At 52.0% G+C, this 20,195-nt stretch overlaps 3 protein-coding genes across 5 annotated transcripts; 1 reads left to right on the forward strand and 2 right to left on the reverse strand.

The window, feature by feature from the left end:
• Window positions 1-584: 584 nt before the first annotated feature.
• lrch2 (leucine-rich repeats and calponin homology (CH) domain containing 2) lies at window positions 585-7,512 on the reverse strand. 3 transcript variants are annotated; one of them, XM_053846347.1, is made up of 22 exons: window positions 7,392-7,512; window positions 6,714-7,320; window positions 5,177-5,321; window positions 4,987-5,113; window positions 4,820-4,925; window positions 4,606-4,742; window positions 4,411-4,541; window positions 4,218-4,305; window positions 4,036-4,132; window positions 3,867-3,964; window positions 3,613-3,650; window positions 3,397-3,501; window positions 3,265-3,333; window positions 3,093-3,155; window positions 2,964-3,012; window positions 2,751-2,891; window positions 2,635-2,682; window positions 2,513-2,576; window positions 2,326-2,438; window positions 2,066-2,203; window positions 1,918-1,995; window positions 585-1,760 (listed from the first exon to the last, which is right to left on the reverse strand). In XM_053846347.1, exons 2-22 carry the CDS (start codon window positions 6,973-6,975, stop codon window positions 1,650-1,652), a joined length of 2,208 nt encoding a protein of 735 aa, XP_053702322.1. In that variant the 5' UTR covers window positions 6,976-7,320; window positions 7,392-7,512; the 3' UTR covers window positions 585-1,649. The 3 variants fall into 3 exon arrangements, with proteins under 3 accessions (XP_053702322.1, XP_053702321.1, XP_053702323.1); XM_053846346.1 differs by having other exon boundaries at window positions 3,613-3,680; XM_053846348.1 differs by lacking the exons at window positions 3,867-3,964; window positions 4,036-4,132 and having other exon boundaries at window positions 3,613-3,680.
• zgc:163098 (uncharacterized protein LOC100037380 homolog) lies at window positions 7,248-14,564 on the forward strand. The gene is made up of 24 exons (XM_053846345.1): window positions 7,248-7,935; window positions 8,660-8,744; window positions 9,262-9,373; window positions 9,540-9,649; window positions 9,713-9,780; window positions 9,848-9,951; window positions 10,077-10,141; window positions 10,212-10,377; window positions 10,516-10,715; window positions 10,804-10,847; window positions 11,465-11,569; window positions 11,710-11,776; window positions 11,911-12,086; window positions 12,157-12,319; window positions 12,392-12,471; window positions 12,540-12,627; window positions 12,686-12,820; window positions 12,884-13,049; window positions 13,138-13,218; window positions 13,512-13,575; window positions 13,646-13,790; window positions 13,860-13,970; window positions 14,090-14,253; window positions 14,314-14,564. The coding sequence occupies exons 2-24, from the start codon at window positions 8,667-8,669 to the stop codon at window positions 14,420-14,422; spliced, it is 2,601 nt and encodes an 866-aa protein (XP_053702320.1). The 5' UTR covers window positions 7,248-7,935; window positions 8,660-8,666; the 3' UTR covers window positions 14,423-14,564.
• wdr44 (WD repeat domain 44) lies at window positions 14,516-19,530 on the reverse strand. Its single transcript, XM_053846344.1, has 21 exons — window positions 19,412-19,530; window positions 19,117-19,277; window positions 18,702-18,735; window positions 18,471-18,542; window positions 17,827-18,370; window positions 17,594-17,742; window positions 17,417-17,512; window positions 17,202-17,338; window positions 17,045-17,128; window positions 16,821-16,927; window positions 16,601-16,752; window positions 16,402-16,540; window positions 16,264-16,328; window positions 16,074-16,190; window positions 15,881-16,003; window positions 15,625-15,816; window positions 15,458-15,559; window positions 15,281-15,396; window positions 15,053-15,180; window positions 14,862-14,990; window positions 14,516-14,800 (listed from the first exon to the last, which is right to left on the reverse strand). The coding sequence occupies exons 2-21, from the start codon at window positions 19,191-19,193 to the stop codon at window positions 14,712-14,714; spliced, it is 2,652 nt and encodes an 883-aa protein (XP_053702319.1). The 5' UTR covers window positions 19,194-19,277; window positions 19,412-19,530; the 3' UTR covers window positions 14,516-14,711.
• Between the last annotated feature and the right edge of the window lie 665 nt (window positions 19,531-20,195).

Here is a 20,195-nt window from a genome sequence, read left to right on the forward strand (position 1 = left end):
AAGAGAGACTCGTCTGCTGACCTGGGTCAGCGTCAGACTGAACAGTAACAGCCAGGGCCAAACATTTACCTCAGACCAGATCACACGTCCCATTATCCATTAACCCTCACATCTGTCAGAGGAGGAGGCGACACATCCAAGTCCGGTCCTGGGACCCTGGCACCTGCTCTGGGACCTTGAACACTTGATAACGGAGAGGCGACTAAATCCAGCTGATCTGATTCCCACCAAGCTCCTTAGAGAAACCGCAGCGTGTTCATTTCAACCAACAACAAAAACATAAAAAAATAAACAAAAAACTACATTCAAGTTCAGAATGAGACACGTTTCTCACAACTCAGCATTCAGCACACACACCTCAATGTTTAAATGTTATCAGTGATGTACATTTGTGTGTGTGCCCACTGTTTTCCATTTGTCTGTATATCGAACATATGTGTGTTGATGTAAGAGTGGACACATGCAATGGCTCCTGTTGTCGGTGCTGCAGTTCTGCTGGACCTGAAGTTTTGTCCTGCAGTGGTTAGTGTGAGGCAACACAACAAGAAACAGAAGGGATGAGGCGAGAGCCGACAACAGATCAACACTTTAATAAGCGTGTGTCCACACACTCGTGCAGTACAAAGTTAAAAAGTGTGTATATGTTACAACAGTCTGAGTCCAGACCCGTCTGGACCCACCGGGTTTCGTCTGAGCGTCCGTGGCGAGCAAGTCACAGTGTCATCTGCATAGGTGGTGATGAGCGTCCGGAACATTCAGCGGCGACATCATCACACCATGTGATCAACTTCAGTCAGCATCACGTCAATATGATGCTCTCATGTAGCATGCTAACACAGTTATCAGCGGCGCCCTCGCAGGTCAAAGGTTTTCAATAGGAAGTGCTGAGTGTTTTAATGTGAAGCTAGCTCTGCTAGCTTTTGTAGTCCAGGAACGCTACTTCGCTTCCGGAAAGGTGATACGGCCCAACATTTGTTAGCGTTCGGCGAACCCGTCGCTAACAACAAAGAAAACTGCTTCAGAATCACAATCTCAGCTCCACGTCACCAAGGTGGAAGACAGAACAAAGAGCGAGCAGAAAGTTCCCTGAAGCATGGCGGTCGGATCTTGTGACGTTTGGACGGCCACAGCTACGATGAAGTGTGCTGTGAACTGAAGAATTAGAAAAAGATCTTTCAGACGAAAAAGCTACGTTGACACTCGAGGTCACGTGACGAGTTCAGACGACAAACTCGTCACGTGGCCCATCGTAAGTCGTCATTTGGCTTGCCATCACAGTGGTCCAGGATGCAGCTGCTCTGCCTGCAGGCAGGTGGCAGTGTGACACTTCTGGTTAGCCACAAATGGATTCTGGCTGCGGCAATTTACATGTTTACAGTTTGCTGACGCCGAGTGACACACAGGGAACAGGTCTGGTACTGGGCGACTCCATAAGATCCAGCCAAGCAGAAGAACGGAGGAAGCTTCTGGGAGACAGCGAAGAAGACAGGATGACATCATGTGGCACAGGGCGGTACTGCACCCGCCAGTCAGTCGGGACCGGTCAGTCTCCTGGGTCCTCGCCCTCAGGAAAAGAGGAAATGCAGGGGCCTCCGAACCCTGGAGGAGGGTTGTATGGGACGGAACAGTGCGTCTGCTGCTGGACGGGGTCAGATGGATGACAGCTGTGTGGCAGGTAGGTCCAGCAGGGCCTGCACTGTGGCGCCCACCTTCACCAGGCCTCGCTGCTCCAGAATGTGATGGGGGAGACACAACTGGTCCTGCGGACAGCACCAGGACTTTCATCAATTTATTAGTACATGCTAAGATCCAACAATGGTCTACATTGTTGAGCACCTCCCTAGGATGAACTGGAGGCTGGACTAGACTATGCTGGCTATAAAGTTCTGTTAGTTCCATGTGAGCTTGTTTGAGTACCTGAGGAACTCCCATCTTCTTGCAGGCGTCCAGGAAGTTCTCCACGTTCCTGCGGCACTTGGCCATGCTGAGTTTGGGCTGAAGAACAGAAGGTTCTGATTCAGGACCAGGATGTAAGAGGTGGACAGCACCAGGGGCAGGTTCTTACCACTGCAGGAGAAGGAACGTGGATGCTGGACACGGACCGAGGACTGATGTGGTTAGCCAGGTGACACAAGACCACGCCATCCATCAGAGCTGCGCCAACGTCATCAGGGAGAAGAACTTTCAACCTGGACTCGATGTTCTGCAATATGGAGATCCAAATTAAGAATGGATTTTAGCAGGGATGCTAAATGCGAAGTGAGACTGGCTATAGGTTTGGCACGGCGTCACTCGGGTGGTAAGGGTAATGGTGTTTTCACTCACCTGCCGCAGCAGTCCGATCTGCTCGATCTCCTCCATCAGGTTCTCCATCTTCCGCCTCATTGTGAAGCTTGGATCGTTGGCGCTGAAGTCCTGCCGACTTCCTCGGGTGAAGGCTGACACACACACACAATTTAGTCAAAGTTCTGATGTCGCCTCTGGGGGTTTGGGCACCAACCGTCTTCCTCACCTGATCGAGGTTTGAGTCCAAACACCGTCAGTGTGGTGCTAAAGTCAGAGTTCCTCAGCCCATCCTGCAGGTGAACACACACTCATCATCCAGCCCTGACAGACAGATAGACACACACTCACCTCGCAGTCGTCCACGCTCGAGCTCCTGCGCGCGCTCTGACACTTGTGCTGTCACACAGAGATGTAAGAAATTACTTTTAGAGGTTTCTAAAAGCGGACCCTCTGGGGTCACGAACCTTCAGGTAGTCCTTCCTCAGGTACTTGTTTCTGCGCCGCTCATCGCTCTGGTGGAGGACCGGCAGGACTTCAGGCCACTTTGGCTCCAAATCTGAACGATCAGACTTCAGGCTGCCGTCGAAGGAGCAGGAGGACGGAGGCTGCGGAGGAGGGCAGACATCAGACACCAGAGGAACATGCTCACACAGCAGAGTCAGGAGGGCTGCTGCTACCTGGCCTGTCAGAACCGAGGCTCCACTGCTGCCCTCATCTAGGGATGCACTGGGGAGACAAAGGAGGAGACGTCAAGGGGAGCAGAGGACCTTCTCTGAGGATATGGTGGGACGGAGCTCGGACTCTACCTGCGGGCAGCTTGAGCTGGAGGACGAGGTTTGCTACTGGAATTCCCAGAGTGACTCAGGAACCTACCGACAGACAACCATGGTGAGTAGTGCAAACGCTGACATAACTAGGGAGGAGGTCACAGAAAGGGACATTGTGGTGCCACCTGGTGGGGGAAGATAGTCGGTCTACCTGTGAGCACGGCCGGTGACACGCCGTCTGTGGATCAGACTCTCGGCTCGGCAGATCAAAGATCGACGTCTGGCAGCCAAACACAAGAAGGTCAGAGACGGCTCAAGGAGGAGGTCGGATCCTCAGACTCACCGGTTCTGTTGCTCCTGCTGCAGGAGCTGGACCGCGATCTTCCTCAGGTCCAGAACCTCCCTGAGCTCCTCGTCCTCCTCCTCACACAGCAGCTCCTTGTCAGAGCTGTGGGAACAAAAGTCAAACTCCAGAGGTGGTCCTGCGCTTCGACGTCCGTAGCCTCTCTCCCGCATCTTTGTTGACGTGTTCACACCAACGATTGTTGTCAGCACTCACCCGGACTCCTCCCGCCAGCTCTCCCTCTCTTTGCTCTGCTGAGACAAGTTCAGAACCTTTTCCAGCTCCTGTAAGAAAATTCCTGTGTCAGAGCGTTCTTCCACATCACATCCGAGCCGAACACAAGCTTCACCCGCGCACACGCGTTCGAGGCACCACGTTGGGTTTCGAGCCGAAAATATCTGCTAAGCGTTCTGGGGGCGGTCTGACAGACCAGAGGGCGTGAGTGACGTGAGGGTTCGATTGACAGCTACCTTGATGCAGGCCCCTGGGGTGACGAGCTGTCCGTCACACTCTGACAGAGCAGGATCCGGCTCGGCGCTGGCATCTGTGAAGTCACAGAGATCCTGATCTGGTAGAGGGAGGAAGCAGCCGCCGTGATCACATGCACAAGTGTGGCAGAGAAAAGTTAGCGGTGGTAACCTTTGCACGCATCTGCGCGCGTTAGGAGCGAGGGGGCGTCGGCCCGGGCCGGGTCCGACACCTGAGAGTGCAGGCTGACCGTGTCGTCGTCCGAGGGCTGCCGGACACAGAGGAAAGACCAGAGGGGGAGGGGTCAGAGCAACACAAGGGCGGGGGGGGGTGACTTGACCGGGACCACTGACCTCTGTGGTGGACAGCCGCTTCTCTCCATTGTCACTTCCAATGCCAGAGTCTGGACCGTGAGTCTTCCCGGGGTAGAAGTCCTCAATGCTGTAGAGCAAACACACCAGGAGAGTTGGAACATGGCTTTGATAGCATCTCTGATCAATGAATCCATAGAAATCTTGCTGCTCAGACTCGAGTAGGGTCCCTGACCTGTCGGTGAGTGGCTGGGGGAGGCAGCGCTTGCCTAGCGTGGGCAGATCCAGGGTGTCGGGTTTCTTCTCGGCCCGACAAGCCAGCATATTCAGATACTTGAAGATGTGGACTTTGCCCTTCAAGCAGATCTGAAACACCAAGAGTCAGATTAGAACCAGAATCAGACTTCAGCAGGAAAGTTCGGGTCAAAACCTGAGCGGGCGGGGACTGCATCGGGTTGTTGTCCAGGACAATGTGCTGTAGCTGCCGCAGCTTCCGGTAGGCAGCAGGGATCTCTGTGATCTTGTTGCAGGAGAAGTCAAGGTGCGTCAGCGGGAGGTCGGCGAGCTCTGAGGAGGCAATGATAACGTCGCTGCAACTTTATTATAGCTCCAACCCAGAAAGCATCAGTGACATCATCACTGACCCTCAGGCAGCAGCTCCAGGCAGTTCCTCCTGATGTTGAGTTCCCGAAGAGCCTGAAGTCTCCCCACCTGAGCCGGCAGTAGCTGGATCTCATTGCAACTGATGTCCTGCAGAGAGAGCCCAAGGTTGGTGAGAGTGTTGGACAGTGGTCAGAGAAGCAGTGCTCACCAGCTCCATCAGGTCTTTGGCTCGGCCGATCTCCTCAGGGATGGACACCAGCTTGTTGTTGCTGACCAGCAGAACTTTCAGTGGCAGGTTGAAGAGAAATTTTGGTAAAACTGACAGAAGGTTCCGACTGCAGAGGAAGACCGGGAGAGCAGGTGAGGGGGGGAACGGGTGATGTTGGGGGAGAGCTCACCTGATGTCCAGGTAGGTCAGCATTTGCAGGTTGATAATGCCTTCAGGGATGAACTTGATGCAGTTGTGATAAAGATTCAGAGACTCCAACGGAGCAAAGAGGCAAACATCTGGAGGGATTTCTGACAAACGATTCTTGGACAGATCTAGAAGAACAGGAGGAACAAGGTGATGAATTATGCGTATTTTGCTCAGTATAATTCTTGTCACTGTGACTTAGACTTGTGAAGGGTCATGAGCTCTATAACCATGTGTACTGATGGGCCCGCAACTGTGTCCTACAGAGCAGCAGAAGACCAGCTCTTCTCATCTCTTTGACACAGGTTCTTCTCATCCTGACACTCATTTAATGAGTAGATTGTAGAAGAACCCTCACAGCACACCTCAGGTCCAACAGCAGGTTGTGCCAAAGTCAAGACTTAATTCCATCGGCCTTCTCTGTCAGGGCACCTCAACTCAGGAGAAGATCTGAAACGCATTAACTCCAAGCACATTTTTATTGACTTTAACTGACGAACCTCCATCCAGCTTCCCTCTTTACTTCTGCTTTCACGTCTCTGAGCATGTCCACAAACATGCGCGTGTAGACACTCTATTCTAAGCATGTTCTTGTTCTGCTTTGTCAGCACAATACTTTGTGAGCAGTGTTCTGCATGGTGCTATATAAATAATGTTATTTATTATTTATAAAGGATGGGGGGAATTGAGCCAACAGCCACTCCTCGGATTGATCATGGTTGTCAGCACTTCGCCTCGCTCCTTCATCTGACAGAGCGTTTCAGCAGACAATCCACAAATAGACCCAAAACTATTCTGAGATCCCGAAGCTCATCAAACACCCGAATCTAACGCTGTGATCATCTTCTTAATGCTGCACTCTGTGCTCACTATGTTGGGCGGTGGTCATAATGTTTGGGTCCAGTTCATGAAGAATGTGGCCAACACAGGAGTAACACTGTAGTAGTTATTAGTTGGCAGGTCACGTGCGTCCTCCAGCTGTGGAAGGAAGGACCTTCGTTGTTTGGTGACCAGAACACAAGGTCCAGTTTCACACCGGGCCACTCCCACCACCACCGAGAGTTCGAGACTTCCTCTCTGGCAGATGATGAGGCGCAGCCATGCGGACCGGGACCGGGTCGGAAACGAGGGCGAGGCTCTCTTTTGTCTGTAAATACTGGCAGTTGGTTCGACGAGTACCGAGGCGACCGGTCGCCTAGCGCGAGATCACACGTGGTCTTCCGGGTCATTTGCGTTCCGCTGCCTCTGGTCCGTCCAGGTCCAGCGGCAGACATGGGCGCGTCGTCCGTCTCATTCACGCATCTCTTGGTGAGGGCGGGGGGGAATCAACCACCATCCATCGCCTCACCGGAACCACCAGAAGCCGCTTGAAAGTAATAAACGAATCGAACCGGACCCGTGTGCGCGCTCTCTCTTTCTCTCTCTCACACACACACACGCCCAGACGTAAGAACAATGATCCCTGCGCGCGAGCCATCCACACGTCTAACCCAGGTTCTACGGTACCCACATCGACCCACCTGCGTGTGTGGTGTCCGTCAGGTCGTAGCTCAACCCCGGGTAATCCCTCAGCTTCCTCCCGCTGAGGTTGAGGATCCCGGAGCACACAGCATCCTCCAGAGCCCGGTCCAGACTGCGGGCCGTCAGGTGCTGCTGCTGCTGCTGCTGGTGCTGCTGCTGGTGCTGGTGCTGATAGAGGCTCAGACCCGGGCTCCAGTGTGGGCCACTAGCGAGGACATGGCTTTGGGGAGCAGCAGCAGCTCCGCCCTGACCAGACGCCATTTTCCTTAAAAAAAAAAAAAGAAATTTGTTTCAATAAAAAAGCAGCGCAGCGGCAGCCTCCCCACGCATGCGCACAACACGCCAGCCGTCGGGTTTGGGCACTAGAGGGCGGGCTTCTGATGGGGCGCTTCTATTGGCGAGGAACATCGAGATGATGCTGCTGCTGTTGATGATGATGGTGGTGGTGGTGGAGTTGGTAGCCATTTTATGTCAGTCCCATCTTCCCCTCGCAGCGGGTCGCGTTTCTGTCGCGGGGTCAGTGAATGTCACATTTACATTTGACTCCAATTTCTGAGGCGCACGAGTGACGTCATCACGTCACTCCTCCAATAAAGTCCGATCCATCTATAGATCAGATCGGCACCAGTCAAACTGCCAGTATTGACACATCGTACGCTTATACTTTATTTACTCACCCCTTTCAAGCGGGATAACACGTGACTGGAACATTGATCACGTGATCTCAACGGGACAGGCTCGCTTCAAGCCTTAGGACCTCGGAATGTTCCGAAGGCAGAGTGGGCATGTTAATCCACCCCTGCTTAACCTTGAAGAACCTGTTCACTAGCAACAATTGCTGTGATTCTGATGATTTATTTATGACCTTATTCGCTGGAATCAAAGGCTAATATAGTTATTAAAACGACACCCACAAGTTCACCACCATTACCATTCGGGGCAGATAGAGGGGTAATTGTGATGTACGGACATGACTGATGTTTCCATCGGTGAATAAAATGTGAATCGATGAATGAGAAGAGAATGAAGAGGCGAACCTTCTCGCTAACATGACTCCAGCTGCCGCTGCTAGCTGTTAGCTAGGCTAACCGCAGCTCGGTGCAACTGCCCCTCAGTCAGCTCGTCATGGTGTCTTTAACGCCACTCTGCGCGGGTCAAACGCTGAAACGATAACGCAACGCACTCCGTAAGTGACGTTCCACCTTGAAGCCCCAAGTTAACGTAAGTAAACAGTCCGTGTGTCGGTCGCGCAGCATGTTTAGAGGCTGCTTTTGTGTTAGCTTGTCGAGACTCGTCAGACGCTAGAAGCTCACACCCACTAGCTTTGCCACGAATCTTCATAGAAATGCGTTCAATAACATGTTGTTGATTTCGATCCTGTCCCTCGAGCATTGGCGTCATAGTAAAAAGCATCATGCATGTCCATAATTAACGAGGGTTTCATGCTAGCTAGCAAGTGAGCACCATGTAAACACGATTTTATTGTGGCTGTTTTGGGTGAAGCACGTTACTAAGGGCATGTGTTTAACACCCGTTCCACCGTGTTCTCTTTTCAATCGCCTGTCTTCCAAAATGAAGTGGTGAAGCTTTTGCTGACTCTTCATCATCACGGTCGTCAGTTATGGTGTACTTTCTCTCCCAAAATTTCCACCTCTCGGTTCATCATTTCATCATGTCTGTGTGAACAGTCGGCCTGGTCGCGTCCATCTCGTACTGTACTGATATAATGACCAGGTTTAGTGGCTGGATACAGTTCATGAGGTCACTGGGTCAAATCCCAGACCTCAGTTCTCTTAACTGTGATGAACTAAAGTTAAGACTGACCGTGAGGGACTACATTGCAGTCATCTGTTTTACTTATCTGATCTGTCGTCAGTATGACAACGACTGGATTTGTCATTACTGCATTCCGCCAGAGAAGAATATCAATATTTCTCCCCAACAGATTGAAGATGGCTGACCGAAAAGGAAAAGCGCCGCCTACGGTTAAACCTCTTTCCAGAAAAGAACAAGAGCAGCTGAAGAAAAAGGTGAACTCACTTGTGATTTCTCTGACTACATCTCCTTTCTAAGCTTTCATCCTCACAGTAGAGAACTTTGAGGTCAGGTGAGGACAGTAGGAGCAACACCTGAATTATATTCTCCAAGCAGGAAAAACTGCATTCTGCCACCAAAGTTCAGTCGAGGTTAGGGCTGCAACGATTAGTCGACATGGTTCACTATAATCGAGTAATCGATTAGTCGCCAACTACCAAGGCTCCAGGACCATTAAAATGTTACGTTTCCAAAAATAACTTAAAACTATAAATAAATAATACTCATTATTGCAACACTACAGTCAGATAAGTAAGAACCCGTACACATCATATGCCAACAAGTTGACTGATCATTAAGATCATCGTGACTAGTTGACTGTTAATATCACTCACATTTTTTTCTGTTTTCTAATTACCAGTTTGTAGCACTATAAACTCAGGAGTCTGTTTGTCAACTCGTCGGTGACTAGTCACTGGCACTGCTGACCCGCTGCTGCTACGTGTATTGCAGGAGGAAGAGAAGGCAGCAGAAGTATTTGAAGAGTTTGTGGCGTCGTTCGAGAGCAGCCAGAAGAGCGGTATCAAGGCTTTTGTCCGCGGTGGCATCGTGAACGCAACTAAAGGTCAGTCGTGTTTATCATCAGAAAGGTTTGGTCCTGTGAGGCATGAATGGAAGTCCATTGTCTGGAGCCCCTTTTGGGGTTGAACTGAGTGTAGTCTAGCACTGAACTAGTGATGGTAAGGTGGTCACGGCAGGCGCATCGCTGAGTCCATGTGATTTCTTTGCAGAGGAAGAGGCCGCAGATGAGAAGAAGAGCAAACCTTATAGACCCATTTCCAAGTTTGGACCCCCGCTTCAGCATGTCGTGCCAGCAGCGATGCCAGACAGCAAAAAGGCTGTGAGTTTGTCAGTTGTTTGACTGCTGTGAGAAGATGAACTAGCGTGTGGGTTTCACTGATAGATGTTCAAGAGGAAAGCAGAGGAGAAGAAGAAGAGCAATCTGGAGATCTTCAAAGAAGAGCTGAAGCTGTGAGCCTGTCTCTGGTAGACGATGGAAGCTGCGTCTTTGCCTCACTCACCCTCATCTTCCCTGTAGAATCCAGGAGGAGCGAGAGGAGCGGCACAAGCGGAAGAGAGGTGACCCTGCTGGTGGCGGAGGAGCCTTTGTGGATGCAGATGTTCCGCTGTCAGGACGATCAAGTGAGTAAACATCAGGATGGGCTGGTTGTGGCCACGTGTGCTCATCTCATTGACTTCTTAGTTCACTGGTGCTAAACTTGACTGTCACTCCCACGTATCACTGATTCTGAACTTCTCTTCTGCAGCGCTGTATGACGACCTGACGCTGCCGACCACCACCAACCTCTACATCGCCTGCATAAGCGCCAAGGTTCAGTTGCATCTGTGACCTGGCTGACCCTCGTCTGGCAGCTCTCACCCATCTGTGTTTACCTCCTCAGATGAACGAAGAGTTGCTCTGCAAAGAGTTTGGAAAGTACGGGCCGCTGGCCAGTGTGAAGATCATGTGGCCGCGCACCGAAGAGGAGCGCGGTCGCGTCTCCAACCGGGCCTTCGTGGCTTACATGACCCGCCGAGACGCTGAGCGGGCTATGGCCGCTCTGGACGGTACCATTAATCCTTCTTGCTGCTACAACAGGCCTTTTGATTTATGTTGGTGTGGTCACCTGGACCGACACCTTTGAGACCAGAAGGACTTGAAGAAAGGTGTTTCTGGTCAAGCGGCTAAGACTGTTCCTGTTGCAGGCAAGGTGGTGATGGGGTGTGAGATGAAGCTGGGCTGGGGCAAACCCGCCAGGATCCCGCCCCAGCCCCTCTACACTCCAGTGGGACTCAGGGCCGCCCCGCTGCCCCCGTCTGGTCTTCCCTTCAACGCACAGCCGAGGGATCGGTTTCGTAACGACTTCACGAAACCACTGGGCATGTCCCGAGGAGCACTGGACAAGGTAACCATGACGACAGCGCCTTTCATACTATGAGCTGTAAGATGGCAACGTTGTCACCGCATTGCTTTTTTATCTTCCTCTCGAACAGACTCTGTCCGAGGCCGTCGTCAAAGTGGTTGTTCCGAATGAACGGTACGCACACACACACACGCATGTTTGTTCCGCTGTTTTTGTGAGGACCTCTCATTTACATGTTTTCCTCAGCCTTTCCAACCCTTAACCTAACCCAAAACTCATGGCTAACCTGAACCAGGACTCCGTGTCATTATAACTGAAATCCTCACATTGTGAGGTTTATCATTTGCTCATAACGCTCTCCCCAGCCTCTGACCCTAAACTTGACCATCCAAAACACATGGCTAACCTGAACCAGGACTCTGAACCAAACTGAAACCTAATTACAATGACCCAGTTATTTTGATGTCTTCATCCTCAAATTGAGGCTTAACCTTGAAGGGTCCAGCCACAAAGTAATATGGTCCTCACAAGGACAGTGTTTTGTCAATAATTGGTCACCACAAAGTAGGTTAAACAAGCCACACACACAGAGATTGTGAAAGTGGATGTAGAGACCCTTCTGAAATATTTGTTGCTGCGAGGAGCTTTGCCATCAGCCCTAGTCTAGTCTTCCATCCCTACCCAACCCAGAAGACCCCCGAGACCTGTACCCACTGCACACAGTGGAGTCACAGATGGAGCTGATGTCATTGTGATGTGAGCGCTGAACTGTGACCCACTGTCCTCCACAGGAATCTGTTGTTCCTGATCCATAGGATGGTGGAGTTTGTGGTGAGAGAAGGTCCCACGTTTGAAGCTATGATCATGAACAAGGAGAAGAGCAACCCCGACTACAGGTGAGTGTCTGAGCAGGCCTATCTGACCTGATTCCACATGGAGCTCTGATTCATCAGATGTGTCCCTGAACAGTCGTGTCCCTGGTCATGCTCCTAAAACTCTTGTTCGTGTCACCGAAGTTCATTCTCTGTATTCTAAGGTTCCTGTTTGACAACAAGACTCAGGAACATGTGTACTATCGCTGGAAGCTTTTCAGTGTCCTGCAGGTAAGTCAGCCCCTGCATCCCATAATAATATAAGAGTGTCTAGCAGTTACATGACTGAAGGAGAAAGTCACCCTCTCTCTCTCTCTCTCTCTCTCTCTCTCTCTCTCTCTCTCTCTCTCTCTCACACCTTTCAGGGAGACTCCCTGACCGACTGGAGGACAGCAGACTTCAGGATGTTCCGGGGAGGGTCCGTGTGGCGGCCCCCACTCCAAGGCAGCTTCTGCGCGGCGGGTGAGGATCAGCCTGGGGTGGAGGAACAGACGGGGCAGGAGGAGCAGGAGGAGGTGAAGAAGGGTCAGCTGCGAGCCGAGTAAGTGGGATCAGAACCAGAACCGGGTCTGTGCAAGGTTGTGACTGTGTGCCCCCTCCCTCCTCCACAGACACAGACAGAGACTGGAGACCCTTCTGCAGGACTTGACCCCAGACAGGACCCACGTGGCCGACGCCATGCTTTTCTGTCTGCAGCATGCTGACGCGGCAGAGGAGGTGGTGAGTCAGGTCAGCGAGTCTTTCTCTCTGCTGCAGACGCCGCTGCAAAGGAAGGTTAGTTTCCAGCCTATCACCCAGTCATGCTGGATTCACTCCAGTCCTGAACCCGCACTTCGCCCCACTCAGATCGCCCGGCTGTACCTGGTCTCTGACGTCCTTCACAACTCGTGTGCCAAGGTGGCTGGGGCGTCGTACTACAGGAAGTAGTAGGTTCCCCTCCTCCTGTCTGACCTTTGCTCCAGCCTCGGCCTCTAAAGTCTCTCCGTCTCCACAGCTTCGAGAGGAAGTTGGTCCAGATATTTGTGGACCTGCATGCTGCCCACAGGACCATCCAGGCCCGGTTGCAGGCCGAGCAGTTCAAGGTGAGTCCAGTCTCCTGCAAGGTCATGCAAGCAAGCCTCACGAGTTTTTCTTCTCCAGCAAAAAGTCATGAGCTGTTTTCGGGCTTGGGAGGACTGGGCCATCTACCCGGAGCCCTTTCTCATCCACCTTCAGAACATCTTCCTGGGCTTTGCCAAACCAGGAGAGGAGCCAGCCCCGGCCCCAACCCCAAAGGTCAGTCACGTGACCCAGAAGACTCAGGCAGGATTGACCCACTGTCTCTCTTCTCCCTGACAGAAAACGTTGGACCTTGATGGGGCCCCACTGGACGGGCTACCACTGGACACAGCAGAAGATCTGGACGGGCATCCTATCGGCTGGGACCCGATAGACGGGGTTCCGGTGGAGGACCTGGACGGGGTTCCACTTGCAGCTGCTGCGGACGACATCGACGGACTGCCTCGTGAGTTTTGTGGCTGCTGCTGAAGTTATTCATCTATCGAAACACAACCTTTAGCATGGTCACACAACACTGATGTTTTTCCTCTCAGTGGACGACGGCGACGTTCCGCGGTCCATTGTGCCACTGTCCAAGTGGGAGACGACCAACAACGATGGAGCCCACAGTGAAGGTGACGTGTGCGTCTGGGCGTTTTCTCACCACACCAATGTTATGTGCAGTGTTTCTGGAGAGGTGTGATGGCAGTGAGATCGGGCCAATGTGGGGTTGGGTGCTGTTAAATGAAAGCCTATTCTGACCCAGTCTGAATCTCTGTGTTCTTTGACTGATGCTGGAACTGTCTGCCCTGTGGGCCTCCTGTAATTCCTCTCTCCTCCTGCAGAGGTCACTTTGAAGAGACTTTTATAGATGGACTCTGCCCCCACCTGCTGTCCTAATGTCAAATTGCTTCATGTGTCCCAATAGCAGAACGAGAGTCCAGATGGAGTTCTCTGGATGGCCCAGATGGAGAAGACAGCACTGGAGTCCAGTAAGAACGAGCATGTGGTATGCCCAGCAGGCTCATGCTCCCACACTGACCCGGGTCTGCCCTTTGACAGGCCCGACTCCCAGGACGGCGACTCGGAGAGCGACAGCAGTGACGAATCAGAAACTTCGGCTAAGTATGACAGCGCCGCCTTCCAGAGCTCGCTGAGGAAATTCCAGATGTCGGAGAGCAAACGGAAGCGATTGAGAGAGCTGGAGGTGAGTTCTTTGTTATTGGTCCGTCTCATTCAGACGAGAATCTGAAATGACACATCTTGTTATCTGCAGGTGAAGGTCATGGTGATCCAGGACGAGCTGGAGTCTGGGAAAAGACCACGAAAACCCGGGATGAGCATCCAGCAGCAGGTGGCTCTCTACAGGAACAAGCTGCTGCAGAAGGTGAAACTTTCAGTGTACAAGGACTAGTTCTGGGAACTGACACGGTTCATGTTTTAACGCACATTGTTAGAAACCTTCTGACTCTGGTCTTGTCTCACGTGTGTCCGCTGGTCCTTCAGGAGTTTGAGAAAGAAGACGACAAGAACAAAGTGTTGCCTACCAAGTCAAGGGACATGAAAGACGAGCGGAGAGACAGAACCAAGAAAAAAGAGGACGGAGACAGAAGGCGGAGACGAAGCCGAGATTCAGAGGACCAGCCGTCCCGGAGCACCACGCCGCCACGGTGAGTCTCAAGACGTCTGTGGATTCCGCTGTGCCCATCTAATGCCTTGGTCTCCTTCAGGTCTCCAAAGAGGTCCAAACATTCCCGGTCACCATCTCCAGACTGGAGGACAAACAAGTCCAGGTCTCCTCATCGCTCGCACAAAAAGACCAAGAAAAAGAAACACTGACTGTCTGGTCACTCACGTCCAGCAACCATGACTCGTATGAGCTGACACTAGGGAGGACTTGAGACCAAACCAGAGCTCCAGAAGAAGTTTGTCTTGAATGTATTTTTATTGAAGAACTTATTAAAGCTTCATTGGTTCTGTTTACAAAAGTCCAATTACAGTTTGACTTGTGCTCGACCAATCAGCACACACCGGAAAGCTCTAATGGCTGGGTGAAGGGCATCGTCGTGGCACCGAGTCATGGCGCTTCACAGCCGCAGACTTGTGAGGAGATGCAGAGAATGGAGACTCAATACTTCTTAACGTTGATGAAGACTTTGATGGCACCAGTGAAGTCGGCTGACAGCAGGACTTCGGTGTGATCCGTCTTCAGTGCCCCTGAAAGTCACAGTGATGTCAGACCTCTGAGCTGCCACAGGAAATGATGTAATGATGCTACCTGAGGGGATGGTTTCTGCGTCGGTCGAGTCCAGACTCTTACACTCCACCTCAGGTTTCTCTGCCTCCGGAGGAACAATGAGAGCCGGGTGCGGAGCAAAGATGGCCGATGTTACCACGGCGTTGTGTGCTGAAGACAGAACATAGTTTTTAACTTGTTGCTGTACCAGATGGAAGCGAGCTCATCACTACCTTTGATCCCTTCCCAGAAGTCATTGCGGTCCCTGCGTACTGACGTGAACTTGCTCAGGTCGTGGTAGGTGCTCCAAATGTAGACATACTTGTCTTCTGAGCCGCTGACGATGAACGAGTAGTCGTGACTGTAGGGGAGGTCACGTGACCAAGACAGGTGGCGTGAGAGAGTCATGTGACCAGGAGAGGTCGAGTCAGAGAGTCATGTGACCAGGACAAGCGAGTTACCTGAAACTAGCTTTGATTTGGCTGCTGCTGTTGACGTAGCCTTTGTACTTCATAGAGAGAGACAAGTCTCTAAGGTCATAGAGGCGAATCCGCGAGTCGTTGGATGTCACCAAGATCTGGAGGAGAAACTTTCATCTTCATCTGATCACACCACTCAGACAGGAGACCAGTGGTTACCTTGTTCTCTCCTGGTAAAGGTTCAATCCCTGTGATCTTCCGTCCAACTTTGTTCCGGCCACGGGTCGACCTGACGTGAATCTGAGTGTGGTATTTGAGTCTCTGTGGAGAACGAGGAGCGGACCGCACTTGAGATGTTGAATCACAATAGGCGCTGACATTCTCACCTCTGTGTCGTAGAAGATGCAGCGTCCGTCATATGTCCCGATGACTGCGTATTTGCCGTTCTGGCAGAAGTTGGCGGCGGTGATGAGCCGCGTCTGTCCGTCCACCTCGTTCCACAGTGCCACCTTCTTGTCAGGAATGTTCCAGAGCCGCAGCTTCCCATCCAGAGAGCCGCTGAGGAAGTAGCGGTCGTCCTGCAGAGGAAGAGGAATGATTCATCATCATGGTCACAAGTGCTGCTGGTTCTGGTGGACTGACCCGTGGGTGGAAGGCGATCGCCGTGACAAAGTCTATGTGCTGGAAGCAACACAGACATTCTCTCCGGGAGATGTGCCACAACCGGACCGTCTTGTCCATCGACGAAGACAACAGGAAGAAGTTCTGGGTCAACAAACTTGAGTTAGATGGACCAAGGACCACTTGGAGAAGAAGGGACAGTGGAAGAACTCACCTTGGACCAGGACAAGTCCAGCAGGTCGGCTGTGTGACCCTTGTATTTGCAGAAAGGAACCTGGCGAAAGGGTGCGTTCCGGTCATCTGTCTCCGGATCTTCTGGACCTCCAAGGGCCTGAAAACACAACGGGCCGCTCAATGAACCAGAGTCCAGGGGACAACCAAAAGGCACTTGTGGGTCCACTCACACAGGGATCAGAGTCAGACTTGGACGAGCACAAACTCTCCTGCGATGGTGACGGGGACACTCGACCTGGAGAAACAGACACGGTCAGCTGCTGGTTCTGTTCTAGAACTGGGCCAGTAGTAGCACATGGCCATGACACCTTCAGTGTTGTACTTGATCCTCATGTTGTTGAAGTAGTCGAAGGCCGACTTCAGGACCCAGATCCGGACCACGTTGTCCTGACCAGCTGTGGCTAGCAGACGTCCACAGTGAGAAAACTTCATGGTCCAAACAGCTCCCTGCAAGACCAGAACGGTGTCAGCACCCCACTAGACCGCCCCACCTCAGTACTGCCTCACCATGTGCTCCCCGCTCAGATCCTGGACCACCTTGATCTGATCGAAATCGAACGGACCCTTCAGACTGTGCGCGGCCTTGAACTTGGCAGGTCGGGTGTAGGGCATCCCCTCGTCATCGCTGGATGATGGGTCGTCCGGGTCCGTGTGAAAAACTGGGCCGAGGACAGCGGCCATGTTAGTGTGGACATGTAGGCGAAGGAATGCTGGAGGAGGAACCTACCTTCATCTCGAACGCTCTTGACCTTGTTCACTGCCTTCTCACCATACTCCTCGGCCAGATGTTTGGCTTTCTTAACCGACTTCCCAAAGAACTTCTTCAGCTGAGTTCTGGAGGGAAAAAGAATCATTTGATCGGCTGTCTTTCAGGGTTCTGAGGGACAACTGACGTGTTCCTGGTTCTACAGGAAGCAGAAACGTCGGTTGACCACTCTAGAAGAAACTCACGTCTTCTGCTTCAGCTTCCCACCGTCGCCTTCACCGAGAGGAGCCTGAGACTTGTCGTCGTCGTCGGACTGGGCCGTGTCGTTCCTGCCGAGAGTCGGTAAAAACCCCCATGTGAACATCAAGGAAAGTCCAAGGTCAACAGAACCAGGACGCTTACGTGATGTACTCCTTGGTCCTCCTCATAATGTGCAGTGTCAGTGGGTTGATCCCGGCAGGAAGTTTCTCCTCTGCCTGAATCAGAGGGATCTCCTCTCCAGTGTCCAGGTTTTTGATCATCACGCTGGCAAGGATCTCCTGTGAGAGGACAAGCTGAGCCAGGTCAGGAGGTCCATCCTGAAGGCTTGGGGTTAACACTGTGCAAGTGGCGTTCACCTCGTCAGTTAGTTCTCGGCCAGAGTTGGACCGCGGACGCCGGGGTCCCGGACTCTGTCCATCACTGGCGGACAGTGAGGGGTCGTCCTCGTTCTCCTGAGAACCGACATGGGAACGCTTACAACTTCTGCAGACTATTGGAGGACCTCAGAGTGGATCCATGAAGGTGAAACTGACCTGAGCCTTCACCAGCTTGTCCCCGCTGGTGGCACTAGCAAGGTCGAGGGAATGCTGCAGTTCTTTGGTCAGACTTCTCACAGTGCTGCAGGGTGACACCAGACCTGACGGCTCCAGAACTTCAGAGTTGACAGGACTCAACTGCGACACTGAACCACAGAACCAGGGACGATGATGAGGCATCAGCACCTTCACTTCGCTATAGTCATGACAGTGTGAAGGAGAACTTTTACCTTCCAGCCCGCTGGCTCTCACACTCTCCTGTGATCGCCTGGAAGGGAGACTCTGCCATGAAGGGGGTGGTGGTCTGGGTGGAGGACCTCCACTAGGGGGCGGTGGACGGGACGGTGGAGGCTTCTTGGTGCTGGCTACGATGTCAGGTTCTACAGTACAGTGTCGTGGAGGTTTGGTGGGTCCAGATGAGTCGGAGTCAGCTGTCCGGTCCGTTAAAGAGTCCCGGTCTAAGATGTCATCAGATCCTTCGGGGCTCACTGCCCCATCAGATTGCCCCCGTCCTATTGTACTGGTCAGGTCTGGAGGCTGAACACTGGCATGAGTTGGAACAGCACTAAGGTTTGAAAGTTCTGTTTCAGGCAGAGCATTTGCCCCATCTCCAGCAGGATGTCGCTGGGTCAGTGGAGGATCAGGTTCCGGTTGAACCGCTGAACCGTCCTGAGCATTACAGAGTCCTGAGTTCACACTGACGTGGAGTTGATCCAGCAGCTGAGAGACTTCTTCGCTTCCTTTCTGGCTCTCCTGGATGATGCTGTCAATGATCTGCAGGAGAAAACAAAAAAGGCCGATTCAGAAGAAGCCGATGGCTGTGAGCGCGACCTCTACTGGTCAACTGTGGCTGCAACACTTCGAGTCAGCTGACCTCGAGGGAGTCATCCTGCTGCACGTCTGACGCTGCTTCTCCATTGCTGATGTTGTCTGGCGTTGGTTGAGGCTGAACAGCAAAGTCACCAACAACATGGAGTCATGAATTCGATCAAGAAGCATGTTAACCGCACGGTCAGTCACCCGCACCAGGGCTGGACTGTGACCTCTGTAATCAGTAACCAGTCCGCACGCATGAATGTGGAAGTCACAACAGATGTGAGCTCACCTGAGGTGCAGGAATGGCCAACTTGGCAGGCGAACTGAAACAAACAGAGGAGGAGCAGGATATTTAGAGCAGGTGTGAGTCAGAGTCGAGCAGACGAGTCCAGCAGAACAGTCACGTTAGATCAGCGAGTGACAGATAAACCACATGACCAATTGAAGTATCAGTCTTCGTTTGGTTGGCAGGTGACGGAACTGGGGTCTGTCAGACCTGGTCAGGTGTATCGGTGGTGTGGAGGTCAGCGAACATGAAGTCTGCTCCTCCACACCTGGACGGACCGCTGGACCAAGTTCATGTCGTCAGTGTCTGAGCTTCTCTCACGACTACAGCAGACGCCGATGACGTCACTCGACTGACAGCTCGGCAAAGTTCACAAGTCAAACCCAGATAACAAATTTAACTGAGGCGTTGGTCTTACTCGATAGGAGACGGGCTCGTGTTCACTTCCTCCGCAGCATCGTAGAACTCCTCAGCGTCACTTGTGTCTGACGCCATGCTAACGTCAACTTTGCTCGGCTAACGGACACCAACGGGCGCTTTGCATTCACTCTTCTGCCCCGCCAAACTCATACAAAGCGCCTGCGTGGAGCCATGAACGAGAGTCAAAATTACAGAAAGAATTAGCAGCGGTTATCACGTCATAACGTCAGCGAGCTAACATGCTAAGCTAAAAACTGCTACAGAGGCTACAACTGTGCCGTCGATAACACTACCATGAACGCAGCGGACAAGCGTTTGATAGAACCAAGGGGCGCTGCCAGAAAACTGCAAGTAAGGAAGGAGCGGAAATGGACTGCGATAGAAAATATTGAATATAAAAATGTCAGCCGAGCAGGGCGGGTCACTGTGACGTCACGGTATATTGTTGTGTTCTGTCACTGCCACCTGCTGGACAGAAAGCGGGCGGCATCGAGGCGGAGGTGGACCGAAACCTGGTTCGGTTTTGTTCCGAGGAACCGTTCCACGCGAAGGCTGCGAACGTTCTCTGACCTTTCTGGCCTAAGAACGAACTGGATTTGGCTTCTGATTTTTGAAACGTGTGGGTTGAGTTGGCGTCCGATAAAGTTATATACGTCGCATTTGGATCTGATTTTCACCAGCCATCCTTTTTGTCTTTTTTTTTTTTTTTTTATAGATTGAAGCTCAACTATCTTGTGTGAACGTGGTGGTGCTATTGTGTTTCCTAGGAGAAATGTGTCATGAACAAACCAAAAATAAACACTTGTTGGGCCTTTATGATCGCTAAAGTGATGTATTACAAGCCAATGTTTGCTCACTGTCAAAGTGAACTGAACTGAAGTGGGAGTTATTTAATCGTCGTTCTCAGATGATTGCTGTTCCTTTATTAATCATCATTCAACAGTAAAGACATGGGTTCATCAGAGGAGCTGCCAACATAAACAATCCCGTGATGAAGCCGGTAGAGCACAAATGTTGATGTGAACTTAGGGTGAGACAGAAAACGTTCCTGTTTGTGTGGAGTCTGACATGAGAAGT

This window comes from Synchiropus splendidus, chromosome 17, assembly GCF_027744825.2.
Source record: "Synchiropus splendidus isolate RoL2022-P1 chromosome 17, RoL_Sspl_1.0, whole genome shotgun sequence".
Taxonomy (NCBI): Eukaryota; Metazoa; Chordata; class Actinopteri; order Syngnathiformes; family Callionymidae; genus Synchiropus; species Synchiropus splendidus.

Excerpts from the sequence above, each read along its gene's own strand:
- lrch2 (XM_053846346.1), bottom strand. The coding sequence starts at position 6,975 with ATGGCGTCTGGTCAGGGCGGAGCTGCTGCTGCTCCCCAAAGCCATGTC. Across the intron at positions 4,133-4,217 it reads AGCGGCTGTCCACCACAGAG|CCCTCGGACGACGACACGGT; the intron begins GTCAGTGGTCCC and ends TGTGTCCGGCAG. Across the intron at positions 2,892-2,963 it reads CCTCGGTTCTGACAGGCCAG|CCTCCGTCCTCCTGCTCCTT; the intron begins GTAGCAGCAGCC and ends CCTCCTCCGCAG.
- zgc:163098 (XM_053846345.1), top strand. The coding sequence starts at position 8,667 with ATGGCTGACCGAAAAGGAAAAGCGCCGCCTACGGTTAAACCTCTTTCC. Across the intron at positions 9,650-9,712 it reads TGCCAGACAGCAAAAAGGCT|ATGTTCAAGAGGAAAGCAGA; the intron begins GTGAGTTTGTCA and ends TTTCACTGATAG. Across the intron at positions 13,971-14,089 it reads GGAACAAGCTGCTGCAGAAG|GAGTTTGAGAAAGAAGACGA; the intron begins GTGAAACTTTCA and ends CTGGTCCTTCAG.
- wdr44 (XM_053846344.1), bottom strand. The coding sequence starts at position 19,193 with ATGGCGTCAGACACAAGTGACGCTGAGGAGTTCTACGATGCTGCGGAG. Across the intron at positions 17,129-17,201 it reads AGGACCAAGGAGTACATCAC|GAACGACACGGCCCAGTCCG; the intron begins GTAAGCGTCCTG and ends GACTCTCGGCAG. Across the intron at positions 16,753-16,820 it reads CAAGAGCGTTCGAGATGAAG|TTTTTCACACGGACCCGGAC; the intron begins GTAGGTTCCTCC and ends TCCTCGGCCCAG.